This window comes from Chrysemys picta, chromosome 1 (genome assembly GCF_011386835.1).
Source record: "Chrysemys picta bellii isolate R12L10 chromosome 1, ASM1138683v2, whole genome shotgun sequence".
Taxonomy (NCBI): Eukaryota; Metazoa; Chordata; order Testudines; family Emydidae; genus Chrysemys; species Chrysemys picta.
Genome location: NC_088791.1, coordinates 345,863,241 through 345,878,724, shown reverse-complemented (window position 1 = coordinate 345,878,724; position 15,484 = coordinate 345,863,241). Strand labels below are relative to the sequence as shown.

Below are 15,484 nucleotides of genomic sequence, written 5' to 3'. Positions count from 1 at the left end.
GATTATCCTGTTTATATGCATGTATCATTTTTGTATATGGAGCTATGAATATTGGCTTATTTGCATGTATCATTTTGTATATGGAGTTATGAATATTGACTATGCACTGTTATCTTACATATGTGCTGTATTCCTGGGTAACACCCACAAGAGAAGATGTATATCAAGGCTAGACAGCTTTGAGTTGATGGCCCATTACAGACAGTTACCTCTCACAATAGGCCATAGAAGAAGCTCATTCTGCCCACACAGTTCTTCTGACCAATAGCCTCCAAGGGGCCAATGGCTACCCTCTGTGAGTCATCAAGCCATATAAGGACATGTGATATGTTCATGTGACCCTGGACTCCATCTTGTGCCAGTAACTTTCCACAAACTGGGTGTGAGCCTTGTTTGAAACATAAAATTTCCAGGCACATGGCAAAGCATATAAAAGACCTCTGTGATGACTCCATTTTGTCTCTTTCCTGCTCTATTCTCTGGATTTACAACTAAAAGGAGCATATTGAACTATGGACTGAGGACCTTCTAATCTTTTGAAAGTTACCAGAAAGACTTTACAAGCCAGCAGTCTATAACATCACTGCTACAAACCTGATATAACAACATTGTGATTATTTTATGTATATGATCTACTAACCCTGTAACTCTTTTTTATTAATAAACCTTTAGATTTAGTTACTAAAGGATTGGTAGCAGAGTGATTATTGGAATATTCACCTGGCTAAGTGGCTGATCTCTTGGGATTAGAAGGACCCTAAATGTGATGAAATTGGTTTTCAGTAATCACTCATCATACAGCCCAGTGTCTGTGTGGTGAGATGAACGCTAAAATGCCTAAGGAGACCGTATTTTGACTTCTTGTTAACCAATTTGGTGAGACAGAAATTTACTTTGGTCACTGGGTTAGTATGTCTAATAATAGAATAACCACCTGCTTAGGGTGATTCTGCCCTATTTCTCAGCTGTTTGTTCTGAATCTGATATTCTCAGCTGTGACCCATTGAGGCACAGTGACACCTATGTATTCCTGAACAGGAGACATAAATTAACATTGGTAACAAAGAGAAATAGTGGGATTTAATTTGGATTTAAGGTTTCATTGATTTGCCTCTTTCAACGAAGCTCATTGAATGACTTCTTTTGAGTAACCGATTGAAATAGATTTTTTGATTTCAAAGGACGTAGTTAAGATTACTCACTTTTGTCCATTTATAACCTGTTATGTTATCCGTGATAACTCAAAATGGGCTCACTTGCCCTTAAACAGAAGTATTTTGCCCATCTATAAATGGTTTTATTATCTATGATACACTAAGACAAGGCTCACTACCAATTTTGGGGAACAAGGTACTTTGGCCCCCTTCCAAGGGTAGACCAACTCTGAAAAGGTGTAATCTCTGTCAAAAGCTCTCCATAGAGAGATATATGGACAAGATTGTAACTGAAGTAACCATTGTTTATTGTTTGTGTTCTGTTTTGGTTTTAATTTTTTCCCTTTCCTTAACAATAGTCACAGTTAATAATTATGATTATTTTGCTTGTCTTTAGTTGTGGTATCTGCAAAGGCCTGGCAAAGAACCTCATATGCCTAAACAATGGGAGTCATGTCCCTGCACTGGCATTAAGAGAGACATTTATTATGATTTGGCCTATTATTTTCTATTACTCAACACTATGAAATTTTAGTCATTTTAAAGATTAAATTACTTGGTGCTCAGCAACTTGGAACAGTCCTTTCTACCCCACATGCACCCCAGAAATGGACTATATGTGGACAATCACTGGAAAAATTGGGGAGATATGGGAATTCAGTGAGTTTATAAAAACTGGAAAGTAATAACCAGTTAAAAGGAATGGGTGACTACTAGGGCTGGGGGATTTAGGGTTATGGTAAAATGGAGAAATTCTACATAAGGAAGAAGAAAAATTCAAGGGGTTTGGGTAGGAACCCCCTGGAAGGTAGGCAGGAAAAAAGTGCATCACCTTCTTCACACTATTCTTTTGCCTCTGACGTCTATTTAGGGCCAGATTTTGATACACTCATTCATTATGAATAGTACCTTATCTCCACAAGACCCCACTGATCCATTTGTAAAGTAAGGTGCTACTTGTGTAGCCTAAGGGGCTAGCTTTAGCATTTATTTTATTTGGCAGTAATGCAAGGAACCTACAGGCCTGTAACCTATAGCATAAATGGCCTAACAGTCACCCCTAAGTTTTGGAGAACTAGAAATAGTGTGTGTAAGGGGGGATTTTGTCCATAACGACACCAGCCAACGACAGGAACATGAGCTAACACTGGCTTTTGGATAGAACATCTGCAGATATCTGACCACAAGAGTGCCATAGCAACGAACTGATGTATATGATAATAAGTTGAGATCATTACTATACTAACCAATAGGAGAAGGGCACCTTAACACTAGTAGGGTGAAGGAATACAAATAAAAAAGAGGTGAGAAACCCCTATTGAATATGCATTAGATGTAGTGGCATCAGTGTAATATATTATAAAAGTTCCATTCAAGGCTGTGTGTGGGAGAAGAGAGAGGTGTAGCCCTTGGGAGGTGCCAGGATGATGGCCACTGGAGGTAATGAGGACGATGATGGTGAAGGGAAAGATAATGGCTAACATTTTCAGGTTGTTCTGCCAGGGATGGTGTGAGTATATGGATGTTCAGATGTACATTCTGTATTATCTCTATCCACTTTACTGGGTTCAAGTGTTTGTGACTTTTCTAAATGTATTAATAGACTATTGTAGAAGGGTTCTTACAGTGTGAGTGTTGCAACTGTGCACATCGGAGCTCACAGTTATAGAGTAATTTTAATAATACTAGGCCTGATCTTGGAACAAAAACTTGTCAAATCTCAGAGTGATAACTGAGAATTCTTAAGTAATCAATATAATTAATACATAATCTATGGATCGGGCTACACTTGGTATGAGTAAGGATATCAGAATCAGGCCTTTTGAGTGTTATATAAGTAATGACTTCAAGCTCCTTTCAAGGGCTGCTCCAACTGACCACATTGCTGTAGCATAGCCTGGATGTGACAAAGGTGTGGGTAACAGCTGCATGGACCACATCAGAATACAGGTTATAGGTTCCTGGCTTTAGACTAAGAAACAGGATAAAATATAAAGGTCTTAGTTTTTCACAGCACTTACTACTGGCAGTCGGAGGGGGTCCACTGTCAACACTTCCTCCAAAGCCTTTTAATTTACAATCTGGAGGGGCCCAACCAAAATCACAATGGCAGTTTTTCTTACTGTTGCACAGCTGAAATAGAATAAGGGTATAAATAACATGAACCAAATGAGCAATTTGATGAAAATACGGCCTTTCTGAGCTCTTAATACAGTCTAACTGCCCTGTACTCTATGGCATCATACTAAAATAAAAAACAGAATGGTAGTTTCTTAGCTGATACTTTAAGTTTCTCCAACTCCCTTGATAGGAGCACCAAGATAACTAGTTATCCAGAGTCTCCATTTTTGGTGGGAGGAGTCAATATACTGACTTTGGTTTATTAGTGTGCAATCTTATCTAGTGACTGACCAAAAGATCTAAAAATGGAACCAATTTCTCTAACCACTTAAATCAGTTCTCCTTTAGTTTACATTCTATAGGGCTATATTTTGGAGCTGAAAGACAAAATGTAATGGAATCACTGCATACCCACTCTGGTAGGTATCACCAAGCTTTTGAAAATAGAGTACATGATAGAGCAAACTTCTCTTCAGATGAGCAAATCCAATGTTTAGAATTATTAATTTATTATAAAAGACATTTTAATGTTATTGAAACCCTTAGTGAAATCACGTGTCAAGCCTCAAGAGGAAAGATAGGGAGCAAGAAAGCAACAGCAGATTCCATATGGCAGAGTTGGTTTCTTCCTTCTCTCTGGCCTGTACTATAAAAAGTAGAGATCTGGACATTCTTATCCTGGAGGAGTATGTTTTACCCTCAGAGCCAGGGGAAGCTGGTTGTATTAACCTGTAAGCCTTGAACACCATTTTCAGCCATGCAAATGCTATTGTTTCTATTTTTGCACTACACCATGTGGTGCTAGGAATGCAATTTGAAAAGCAGGTGTTGGCTCATTGGCTGACGTAAAGTAGAGAAGGACTCATTGGATTATAAAACAGGTTTTCTACTTCTAGGAGTAAATTGACGTCAGGACACAGTGCTCATTATTATAATTTAACATTTACTTTGCAGTATTGCCTAAAGGACAGAGGAAGGGTGGGCTCCCATTGTGTTAGTTTATGCACAAATATGTGATAAATGACAGTTTCTGCCAAAAAAGCATGGTTAGAAGTTGGTTCAGCTCAGGTTAATGCTCAGTAGTATAGTGTCCTCAGGCAGGAGCGGCACCAGGATTTTTGGTGCCCTAGGCAGGGGTCCTTCTGCGCTCCCAGTTGTCGTCGGCAATTCTGCAGCACAGGGGTCCTTCCATGCTCCCGGTCTTCGGGGCACTTCGGCGGCGGGTCCCGGAGCGAGTGCCACCCCACCAAATCCTGGCGCCCTAGGCAACCGCCTAGGTCGCCTAAATGGAAGCGCCGGCCCTGTCCTCAGGTCAGGCCAGAAATCAGCCAGATAGGTTTTTATACTGTAGAACTAGGTTTTAAGAAACATTCTTAGTAAATATTTTTTGTTTCTAGAATTTCATGCACCACATTTATTTTTTCTAAGGTTTCTCAATTAAAATCTCTCCATTCCCTTTAATCAGGACAGCTGAATAATCTGGGTCTTTTCTTCAGGGTGTTAAAGAAGAGAGTGATGGTCCCATTTTCAGGCTCCAATCCACACACAAAATCCTCTTCCCTCCATTTGGGCAGAAGCCGTGCTTCCTTTTCCCAGGAGCACCTGCTTCCTACTGAACCCCTTAATCTCTTATAGCTGCCTCTGTCAGTACCATTCAGCCAGCTAATGTGCGACAGCCCTCACATCTTCTTCTCTAGCCTGGTACTTAAGGTGATCTTTACAGGCTGGGCTCTTCCACTCAGCCTACTGAAGAGTTTAACTGCCTCACAGTCCAGCTAAGACTAGGGCACGTATATCTTGGGCTTCTTGTTCCAGCTTCCCATTTGTGTGTGTTTGATTTAAATAGTAATTGCATCTGTGGTCTGCATAGATCACCTTACAGACGGGCATCTGACTGCTAGACACCAACTCCTGAGAATGTCGGGTGCTCAGGCTGAACATTGTCTAACTGGTTGATGGGTAAGTAATGGACTGACTGTCTCATGTTGCTTTTTTAATGAGCTTCACAGTTCCATTAGTAGCTACTACAGGAGATCTCCTTTATCACAAGCTGTAGAGACTTAGATTTTTTTGGAGCCAGAGGATCAGGGTTCTAGTCCCAGCTCTCCAAGCCTTATAGTTATGTCTAGGAAGTATCCTATCTAGTCTGTGTTACGCTGGGACTTTGGACAGTTTACCAGGAATCCCAGTGACTCCACTGCCATTGAAGCGATATTTAAAACTTTGCTGCAGTGATATACATAGATATTGCATTTCACTGGAATTTGAGGGCAAGTTAAGTCATGCTGTTTCTCAGTTATTTCAAATCCTTTTGGAATGAATGACAATGTTCATCTCTTCCTGATTCCTCTCATTAATTTTGGTGTGTAAGCTAAGCTACTGCCTACAAATAACAACCCTTCATCCTGCAGAGCAAATTTCTCCTTTAAAGTTAGCACAGGATAGACTTAGGCTATGTCTACACTATGAATCTTACAGCTGTACCATTTCAACTGTGCCAATGTAAGGTCTCCCGTGTAGCTGCTCTTTGCCAGCAGGAGAGAGCTCTTCTGCCAGCATAATTAAACCACCCCTATGAGCGGCATTAGCTATGTCAGCAGGAGAGGTCTTTAGTTAACCGATATTTGCAAGCCTCACACCCCTCTGTGAGGAATATGGGTTTTACTGTATCCATTAGTAAACCAAGGAATCCCAGGGGATAATGATAGTTGTAAATGTTTTTTGTTTTTTTTTAATCACTGTCTGTGGTCCTGGAGATTATAATCTTTGCTGTCAGATGGAGACATCAGCTCAATTTTTGGCTGAGCAAAGTGAAGTGGTCCTACACTCAACTACACAGTATTTCTCTTCCTTCCTCTCTCTGTGTGTGCAGCCTCCCCAAAGTCTGTTCCATAGTTGTTGTTGGGGAAACAGATCCTTCGGGGAAAGGGGGAGAAGAAAGAGCCCCTGCCACAGGTGGAGTGGGGGGAGGAAAGGCACAGCATGGGGGGTAATACAGAGCCCCTGGTATGAGGGAAGGACAGGGGGGTTGCAGTGACTTCCTAAAATAGAAGTGGATTGGAAGGTGGCGCATAGGGAGCTTATAGAGAGAAATGGAGGACTTGAACCGGCAGATTCTTGCTTGGACCAGGAGGTTTGCCAGATAATCATTAACATACTAATACTTAAAAAGGGGTGTATGATTATTTAGTTTTTCCCCATTGGTTTTTCTTTCTTCTCGTGACAGTTTCTGGAGCTGTTTTTCCCTAGCTACTTGTAGGAATATAGACTTGGTGAACAACAGTTTTAAATTGAATTTGAATGTTAGTGCCAGTGACAGGCCAAAAGCTTGTGACCAAACACAATGAGAAGAAAAGAGGCTGAAATGAGAAGAAAGGATGTTTGTGTTAAATTTATAGTGACCCTGGAAATAACAGTATTATCTTATTTAAGGTTTTGGTTCAGATGCAGTAAATAATTCTTTAAAAATAAAGAAAACATCATTAACTGGGTACCAGGTGCAGTAAAGTATTGATTATATATACTGATTTATTAAAAAGAACTGCTTAATCCAGGAGCTGGGAAGGTATCACCCAAGTCTGATCCTATTGTGCATATTTGGGCATGCCTTATAACTATATTTTTTTGCTAAAAATATAAATGTGTATATGCTGGTATTTGTATTTTGAATGTACCAGCTGGCCTTTAGACTAATAAAGGAATACTTGAATAGAAGCTAAATTATGGTGAACGTTAGTAAATGTATTAGAAAAATTATTTCCAAAAGTACTGCTTCAGCATCTCAGTCTTCTATAGTGTCACCACACCTTTCTCTCCTTCCTTAGAATGAATTATATCTAGCTTATATAGGTCTAAAACTCTCCCATACCCATCAGGCTCTGAGGGGACTTCTTAACTGGAGACAGCTGCTTGGGTTTTTTCCCCCCTTCCCCTCTGCAGCAGTTCACTCTCTAAAAAAGGGATGCAAGATAGTGCGAGCACTGAGCTTGCTTCTGGAAGCAATGGAGTGTGCAACCCTCTACAATTTCTAAATCCTATCATGTATTATGCTCCATTAGGGCTACTGTTGAAGACTCCAAGAAACTTTAATCTTGTGCTATGAGAATGTAACACCTGAGTTTCTTGTTCTGCACTGACTCCCCAGCTGACTGTCAGTGCAACATATAGAAATAATTTATTGGCAATTAAATCCCATGATATTTTGTATCATGTGTCATATGTGGCTTTACATCAGATGGTGTATAGTTGATAAGATTCCTTCTCAAAATACTTTAATTACTGCTTTTTAAGATCTTGTCCAACTAAAATAATCTTATTAAGACTAATGTGAAGCATCACTTGTAAGAGACTAAGTTCAGTGCTCTACGTATTATACTCTGAAAATCTGAGGATGTTAAAATCTTTCCTACTTACCCCTCTGTTACTGCATTTTGTGTAATTACAATCGTAATCCAGAATTTTTATATTGACACATGTCCTGTTTATACATATCTGTAAAAGTTCACAAATAGATATAAATTAGATAATAGGATGACATTAGGAAAGCCTGTATTCTGACTGGTTATTAAATGTGGAAACCACGGTACAAGATGAAAAGAAAGGTTAATGGTAAATAACTGTTTTTTCAAAATTTCGTAGCACAGAGTCATACTCTCGAGAGTGTGTATGACCTTGGCATCACAGTCAAAACCCTCTAGAAAGCAGGAAGCAGTAAGGTCATGTATGTGCTCATTTGCAGAAGAGAGTTACTTCCACTTCTTTAGAATCCATATCAGAGACTCTGAAGAAGTGGGGAGGGTGGATCTATTTGGACAATCTACTCAATGAGTCAGTTTCAAGCAAATAGCATTTCTCCTTTAAGCATTTTTAGTGTAAAGCCTTGCACTATTGCTTTTTTGAAATAGGTATCAGCTGCCAGTCAAGACAGTAATGCTGGATGAAGGTAGGAATTAAGTTTTAAGGAGCAGCTATAGGTGGTAAAAGCTAAAAGTCATCCATAGCCTCTTGACTACTGCAATATCCTTTTTTCTAGTATCTCCACATTGCTCCCCTTGCATTGAAAATTATCGTCGTAGCTCATTTTTCTCCCCCTCCTTTGTATTCCTCTACTGCCTCCCCTTTTATTCATTGCATTGCATTTACATTTCTTATCTTCACCTGTTACCTTGTCACCTGGTCAGATTTAATCATTTTGGCCATATTTCCAGCATTACTCAATAGACAACTAGCCTGTAATTTATATCCTATGCCTTTTGCAGGATTAAGGAAAATACTTGATGGGGAGATCCCCAATGAGCAGCTGCACAAAAGAGAATCTCTTGACTATCAAATGGACATTTGGGATTAAGATTTGTGCTTTATAAATCAATCCATGGTTGAAGATTATATGGGAGATGTGAAAGCAAGGAAGTGAGTAGCTACTGAGTCAGATGGGACATCATCCTGAAATTCCTAGGATGATGGTGGTAAACTGAGATGAGATCAAAACAGGTAGGTCCTACTTCAAACTACAGATTTTCTTTGATGCTGTTGGGGAGAAAAGTTACCAGCGCCAAAGATAAAGAAGCTGTACAGAAGGAGAGATCACTCATCTTGTGCAGTAACTACAGTTCTTCAAGAGTTGCATCCCTATGGGTACTCCACTTCAGTTGTGCATGCACCCCATTTGCCTTTGATTGGAAATATTCAGTAGCTGTACCCATTCGGCCCCCTCATGTGCTCCAGACATCCTCGTGCCCTGTACCAAGGATACATCGAGCTGTGCTGGGGAACTGCCCTCAGTTCCTTCTCTACCATGAAGGCCCACAAGATGAAAATCAGAAGCATAGATGAAGGAGGGAAGGTAACGGAGCTTTGGATTTGAGTCCTATACTGAAGACACAACTTCATTGCCAATAGCAGTATGTGATCTGGTTCTGCGTGAACCAAGGCACAGTGTTGGCTGCTGCTCCACACATTTCAGCCACCAGAACATCTTTCAATAATGCTCTAGATAGAGACTGGGATCTTGCAGAATGGGCTAGCATCTCAGAAGAGATCCACCTTGAGAAACTTTTAATGGAGACTGTGGATTCCCTGGATCTGTCCATAAATGAAACAAACAGTCTGGGAGACTTTCAAAAGGGTTTAGTTTTGTCCAGACAGAAGGTTAATGCCCTTCTGACATCCAAAGCATGGAGAACAATTTCCTCCCTGGTCTGGTATGGTTTCAGGAAGGAGACTGGAAGCTGAATAATCTGGTCAATATGGAATTCAGAAGATACCTTTGGGAAAAACTTAGGATATGGTCATAATGAAACTTTATTCCTGAAGAATACTGTAATGGGAGGGACTAAATTAAAGCCCCACTGTGACAGGTTCCCTATGTACTCGCGGCACCTCCTGCTGGTCGCTCTCAGCTGCACCCTCCTCTTCTCTCTGTAGGCAGCCTCTCTTGCTCTCATTGCTGCCACTTCCAGTCCATGGCTTGGTACTCTGGACAAGTTACCAAATCCCTCCCCTCCTGGGGAAATCAAAGTCTTTCCAGGCCAGCTGTCTGGCAGGCATCTCCTGCGTCCCGAGTCACTACCCAGTGTCTGGTACGGGAACCCAGGCCCACCCTCCACATTGGGTTCCAGCCCAGAGACCCTATTATATATAGCCTAGGCCTGTCCTGCCTGTGACCTTGCTGCTGTTTCTCTGAGCTTTTTCCTACCTAACTGGCTCCCCCGTTCTCTGGGTTCGCCATCTTCCCTATTACCTCCTCTCAGGAAGTCTGAGCAGCTTGCCTTCCTGCAGCCACAAACACTCCTTCCTTCCATGGAGTGACTGCCCTTCCCTAGCTGCCATGCCCCTCTCCAGCAATCTAGCTTTCTAAAGACTGCACATGTCCTGTCCAGGTGAGCCTGTTCCTCATCAATTAACTCTCTTCCTTGCAGCCTAATTAGTAGCTTAGGACCATCTGGTCCCACCCCGCTCTCGCCGGGCCAATGTGGGGTGCATGCCCGGTAACACCCCTAGTTCCCCAACTCTTCATGCAGAAGTGGTACCACCCTGAAAGCCATCTTCATGGCCAGGTGATGGCTCAAGGGGGGGTCCATGTGACAAATTAGGACCAAGTGTAGATCACATAAAAGGGTGGGCTCTCTAATTGGTGGAGAAATGGTTCATCAGCCCCTTAATTAATCTTGCTGTTAGGGGGGTGAGGAAACACTGAGAATCCCTCAACGGAGGAACGAAAGTCAGTTATTGCCACCAAGTGAACCTTGACACAACTCATGGAGAATCTTGACTTTTTCAATTCCAAAGATTAATCAAGACCAGCATAGAGAAAAAGTGTGAACAGGGGAAAACTATCACTGGATAAACCTGTGGTGAAATCCCTTCCATTTCTGAAGCTAAGTGTTTTGTGTGGACATCTTCATACTGTTTAACTCTACTTGTTTTACCTCTGCAGAATGGGAAGCCTCTATCCCCAAGAACCATTGAATAACCAAGCTCTGAGATGAAGAATTCCCAGATTGGGTTGAAGAGTCCAAATGGGGTCTAAGACAACAGGTGGGGAATGGACAAAAAAGACAACACCAAGAAAGAGGCAAAGTGAATCAGATAAGGGTACCAGACTTGTCTTAGACACCCTTGGACAACTAAAATGGCCCTGGCATAGTCATATTTGACCGTCTTAAACACTCTCAAAATCAACAGTAGTGCAGGATATGCATTGAGAAGGCCCTTCGTCCAAGGAATGAGCAACACATCCCCCAGTGAGTGAGGACCCCTCCCTCCTCTCAAGAAGAATGTATTGCACTTCCTGTTGGTGGCTGTGGCAAAAAGGTCCATCTTTAAAAACCCTAAAGTCACAAAAATGTAAATCCAGCTCCCATTCGTAATCCTGGAATAAGCGCCTGGTGATATTGTTGGTCATGGTGTTTTGTGAATCAAAAAACCCAACAACCCCCAAAAGAAAAAAGCTGCAGGAGTAAAAAGAATGCATGCAGAAGTCCAGCAGGAGAGTGGGACTATCCAGTTTATTGCATTGAATTCAGCATGTAGGATTACCTTTTGGGCAGGTAGCATATGTGTGCATCAGGTGCAAAAAGGTCATGGCCTTCAGAGACTGAGTACTGGCTCTTGAAACCAGAGAGGCTGAACTGGAGGAGTTAAGGGAGACAGAAGTACACATATGAGCCTTTCTGGGACACAGCAGAGTGGTCCCCGCCCCAGTCTGACAGCCTCTGTGGTGTTTAGGAGGATGACAATCTTGGAAGGAGAATATCAAACTGGAACAGAGGGAAATGGTCCCATAGTGGGCACCTTCCTTCCATATCATGGCATCCTCTCACACTGAGGATACCTTTCGGGAGGGAATCCCAGTTATTAGGAAGAGACAGGTGATAATAATGGGGGATTCAAACATTAGAAACATAAATAGTTGGCTTTGTGATGACTGGGAGAATCATATGGTGAATTGCCTGCTGGGTGTGAAAGCTGTGGATTTATTGAGACATCAGGGTTAGAAGGGACCTCAGGAGGTCATTGAGTCCAACCTGCTGCTCAAAGCAAGACCAATCCCCAGACAGATTTTTACCCCAGTTCCCTAAATGGTCCCCTCAAGGATTGAACTCATAACCGTGGATTTAGCAGGCCAATGCTGAAACCACAGAGCTATCCCTCCCCCAATCTAGACAGTATTATATACAGTGCTGGGGAGGAACTGGTGGTTGTGATACATGTAGGTATTAATGACATAGGGAAAGGAGGAAGACCCTGGAGGCCACATTTAGGCTTCTAGGTAAGATATTGAAGTCCAGGATCTCCATGGTAGCATTCTCTGAAACCTTTCCAGTTCGATGTGCAGGGTCAATTAGACAGGCAAAATGGAAGGGTGTCAATGCATGGATGAGACGATGGTATAGGGAGCAGGAGTTTAGGCTTATTAGGAACTGGAGAACCTTTGGGAAAGATGCACCCGATACAGGAAAGATGGGGTCCACCTAAACCAAAATTGAACCAGATTGCTTGCATGTAAAATTAAAAAGCTTTTACAGGAGCTTTAAAACTAAGGCCTGGGAGGAAGCCAACAGATGTACAGGAGCACACAGTATGGACAGACATCCAGTAATGGAGGATGATATTTACATCCTAGAAAAGAGGAGAGTCTGGATGTTGATAAAGTATATAGAGGAACTGAAGAGAAACAGTCAAATGAAAAAAAAAAGAGACCCAGCCCATTACATTACATTACATAAAGGCAGGCAACTAAAAAGTGACAAATTTTAAAAGTGCTTGTATACAAACGCTAGAAATCTAAATACTAAGATGAGTGAATGCCTGGTATTCAATGAGGATATTGCTATAATAGCTATCACAGAAACTTGGTGGAATGATGACGACAACTAATGCTTGAATAATAAGAGTACAGCAGTAGGAATAAACTACCTGGACCAGGATAGTGATGGTGATTGTGAAATGCACCCAGAGATTACAGAGGTTATAAAAATAGAAAATGTAATAATAATGGGGGATTTCAACTATGCCCATATTAATTGGGAACATGTCACTTCAGGACAGTCTGCAGAGAGAAAACTTTCTAGACACCATTAATGACTGCTTCTTAGAACAGATACTCCTAGAACCCACCAGAGGAGAGGCAATTCTTGATTTAGTCCTAAGTGGCACATAGGATCTGGTCCAATAGATGAATATAGCTGAAACGCTTGTAAATAGCGAGCATTATATAATTAAATTTAACATCCATGTTATGTGGGGGTGGGGGAGGAGGTAATAAAAGAAACCCAACACTAATACGTAACTTCAAAAAAGGGAACTACAATAAAATGAGGAAGCAAGTTAAATGGAAATTAAAAGGAACAGTCACAAGAGTGAAATGCCTGCAAGCTGCATGGGAACTTTCTAAAAAGACTCGAATAGAGGTTCAAATTAAATGCATACCCAAATTAAAACAAAGTAGTAAGAGGATAAAAAAACATGCCACCATGACTAAAAACAAGAGAGTAAAAGAGGTGGGTTAGAGGCTAAAAGACACCCTTTAAAATTGGAAGTTAAATCCTGCTGAAGAAAATAGAGAGGAGCATAAATTCTGGCAAGTCAAGTGCAAAAAATAATTAGGCAGGTCAGAAAAGAATGTGAAGAGCAACTAGGAAAAGGCTCAAAAACTATATAGCATAAAAAAAAAGTACATCAGAAGCAGGAAGCCTGCCAAACTGTCAGTGGGGCCACTGGATGATCGAGGTGCTAAAAGAGCATTCAAGATAAGGCCATTGCAGAGAAGCTAAAGGGATTTTCTGCATCTGTTTTCACTGCACTGTTTACCCCCTTTTTTTAGATCATTTATGAATATGTTGAGCAGCACCAGTCCCAGAACAGATCCCAGAGGAACACCGCTACTAACTTCTGTCCATTCTGAAAACTGACCGTTTATTCCTAACCCTTGTTTCCTGACTTTTAACCAGTTACTGATCCATGACAGGCTCTTCCCTCTTACCCCATGACTCCTTACTTTGCTTAAATGCCTTTGGTGAGTCACCTTTTCAAAGGATTAGTGAAAGTCCAAATACACTATATCCATTCAATCACTCTTGTGCATATGTTTGTTGACCTCAAAAGAATTCTAATACATTGGTGACACAAGATTTTCCTTTACAAGAGCCGTGTTGACTCTTCCCCAACAAATTGTGTTAATCTATGTATTTGATAATTTTGTTTTTTTTCTATAGTTTCAACCAGTTTGCCGGGTACTGAATTTAGGCTTACTGAACTGTAATTGCCAGGATAGCCACTGGGACCTTTTTAAAAAATTGGTATCATATTTATCTTTCATCCAGTCATCTGTTACATGAACTGATTTGAATGACAGGTTACATAATTTCATATTTGAGTTCCTTCAGAACTCTTGGGTGAATGCCATCTGGTCCTGATGACATATTACTGTTTAATTTATCAATTTGTTCCAAAACCACCTCTACTGACACCTCAGTCCAGGACAGTTCCTCAGATTTGTCACCTAAAAAGAATGGTCAGGTGTGGGAACCTCCCTCACATCCTCTGCAGTCTCAAAGGAAAGGTCTTCCACAGTATTTTGGTGCTCAATGCAGGACAACTGCAATGGAAATTAAACAAGCTGCAGAGTCAGCTGCATCTGAGGATGCTTTAATAAAGTTCTTGCTAAGAGCTCACCCTCAGCTGTGATAGCCTGGAACTGTTCAGGATGTTCCACAGAAAGGTGTTCAATAAAGCTGTTGAAATCCATATAGTTGGTGTGGTTATACTTCACAATCACAGCTAAGTGTGTCACTATCTTAAAATTGTAGGGCTGCAGATGAATAACGCTTATGGCCAAACAGGTTGAGGTATTTTTGCTCCTGATCATATTGTGTAGATTTAGTTTGGTTTTGTCTGCCAGGTTCATTGACGGCTTTGACAACCAAGGAGTTGGGTGAAGGCTGCAGAAATAAAAATTCTGATTTTTTGGCAGAAATTTAATCCTTGTTTGTAGTTTTTACATGTAGGTGGTACCGTTGCCAAGATTTGCCAGATGGTCTTGGTGGGTTTTGGTAAAGCATCATTTACTGGTAAAGTCCCTCAAGGTGAGGCTGTCAAATTCAGAATGTCTAAAACGTATGCCGTAACTCTTGGAGGTCCTCTAATGGTATCTGTGGCAAGTCAGCGATTTGTTTCATCTGCTCTTGAAGCTGTTTAAAAAATTGTCAGCCAAAGAAGGTGGGGGAGGCATCATGGCCTCATCTGGAGAAGAGTTGATATTTGTTTGTGGAGTGACCTTTCTTGTCTGTTCATGCCTCTTTCTCATCAAAATTTCTCCTTCAATTGAGCTTGTTGAGGAAGAGGAGATGGAGCAAGAGACCATCTCCCCTGGTGGTCACCAAAAGGAAAACTTGGGACTCTTGAAAACTGTTTTCGATACCGTAGGTGGCCCAAGGGTCCCAGTGTGGCCACAGAGGGGAGTCATAAGGCACAAGAGATGGCAGCCAATGCTGCATATACCAAAAAGAAGGCACATGGGTTGTCTTGTCTCTAGGGCCTCTCTTTCCACAAAGGTGTCAGGGAGGTTGTTCCTATGTTGGCAGGTAGGGGAACATTGCTCAGAAATTTGGGAATCTGAAGAGAGGGAATCTCAACATCAGCTAGAGGAGGAGGTCTGCCTAGCTCGGAAAGTACTGGAGAAGCAGATGGTACTGTAGAAAGATCCAATC

General features: G+C 41.4%; 1 protein-coding gene across 1 annotated transcript in view; it reads right to left on the bottom strand.

Annotated features, from left to right (window-relative positions):
* Positions 1-2,526: 2,526 nt before the first annotated feature.
* Positions 2,527-15,484, bottom strand: part of LOC122173455 (disintegrin and metalloproteinase domain-containing protein 21-like) — a 50,600-nt gene continuing 37,642 nt past the window's right edge. The window contains exons 6-8 of the mRNA XM_065583704.1: positions 7,689-7,766; positions 3,176-3,287; positions 2,527-2,588 (exon numbers count right to left, since the gene is read on the bottom strand). Of these exons, the coding sequence (XP_065439776.1) occupies positions 2,527-2,588; positions 3,176-3,287; positions 7,689-7,766 (252 nt within the window). The remainder of the gene's footprint in view (positions 2,589-3,175; positions 3,288-7,688; positions 7,767-15,484) is intronic.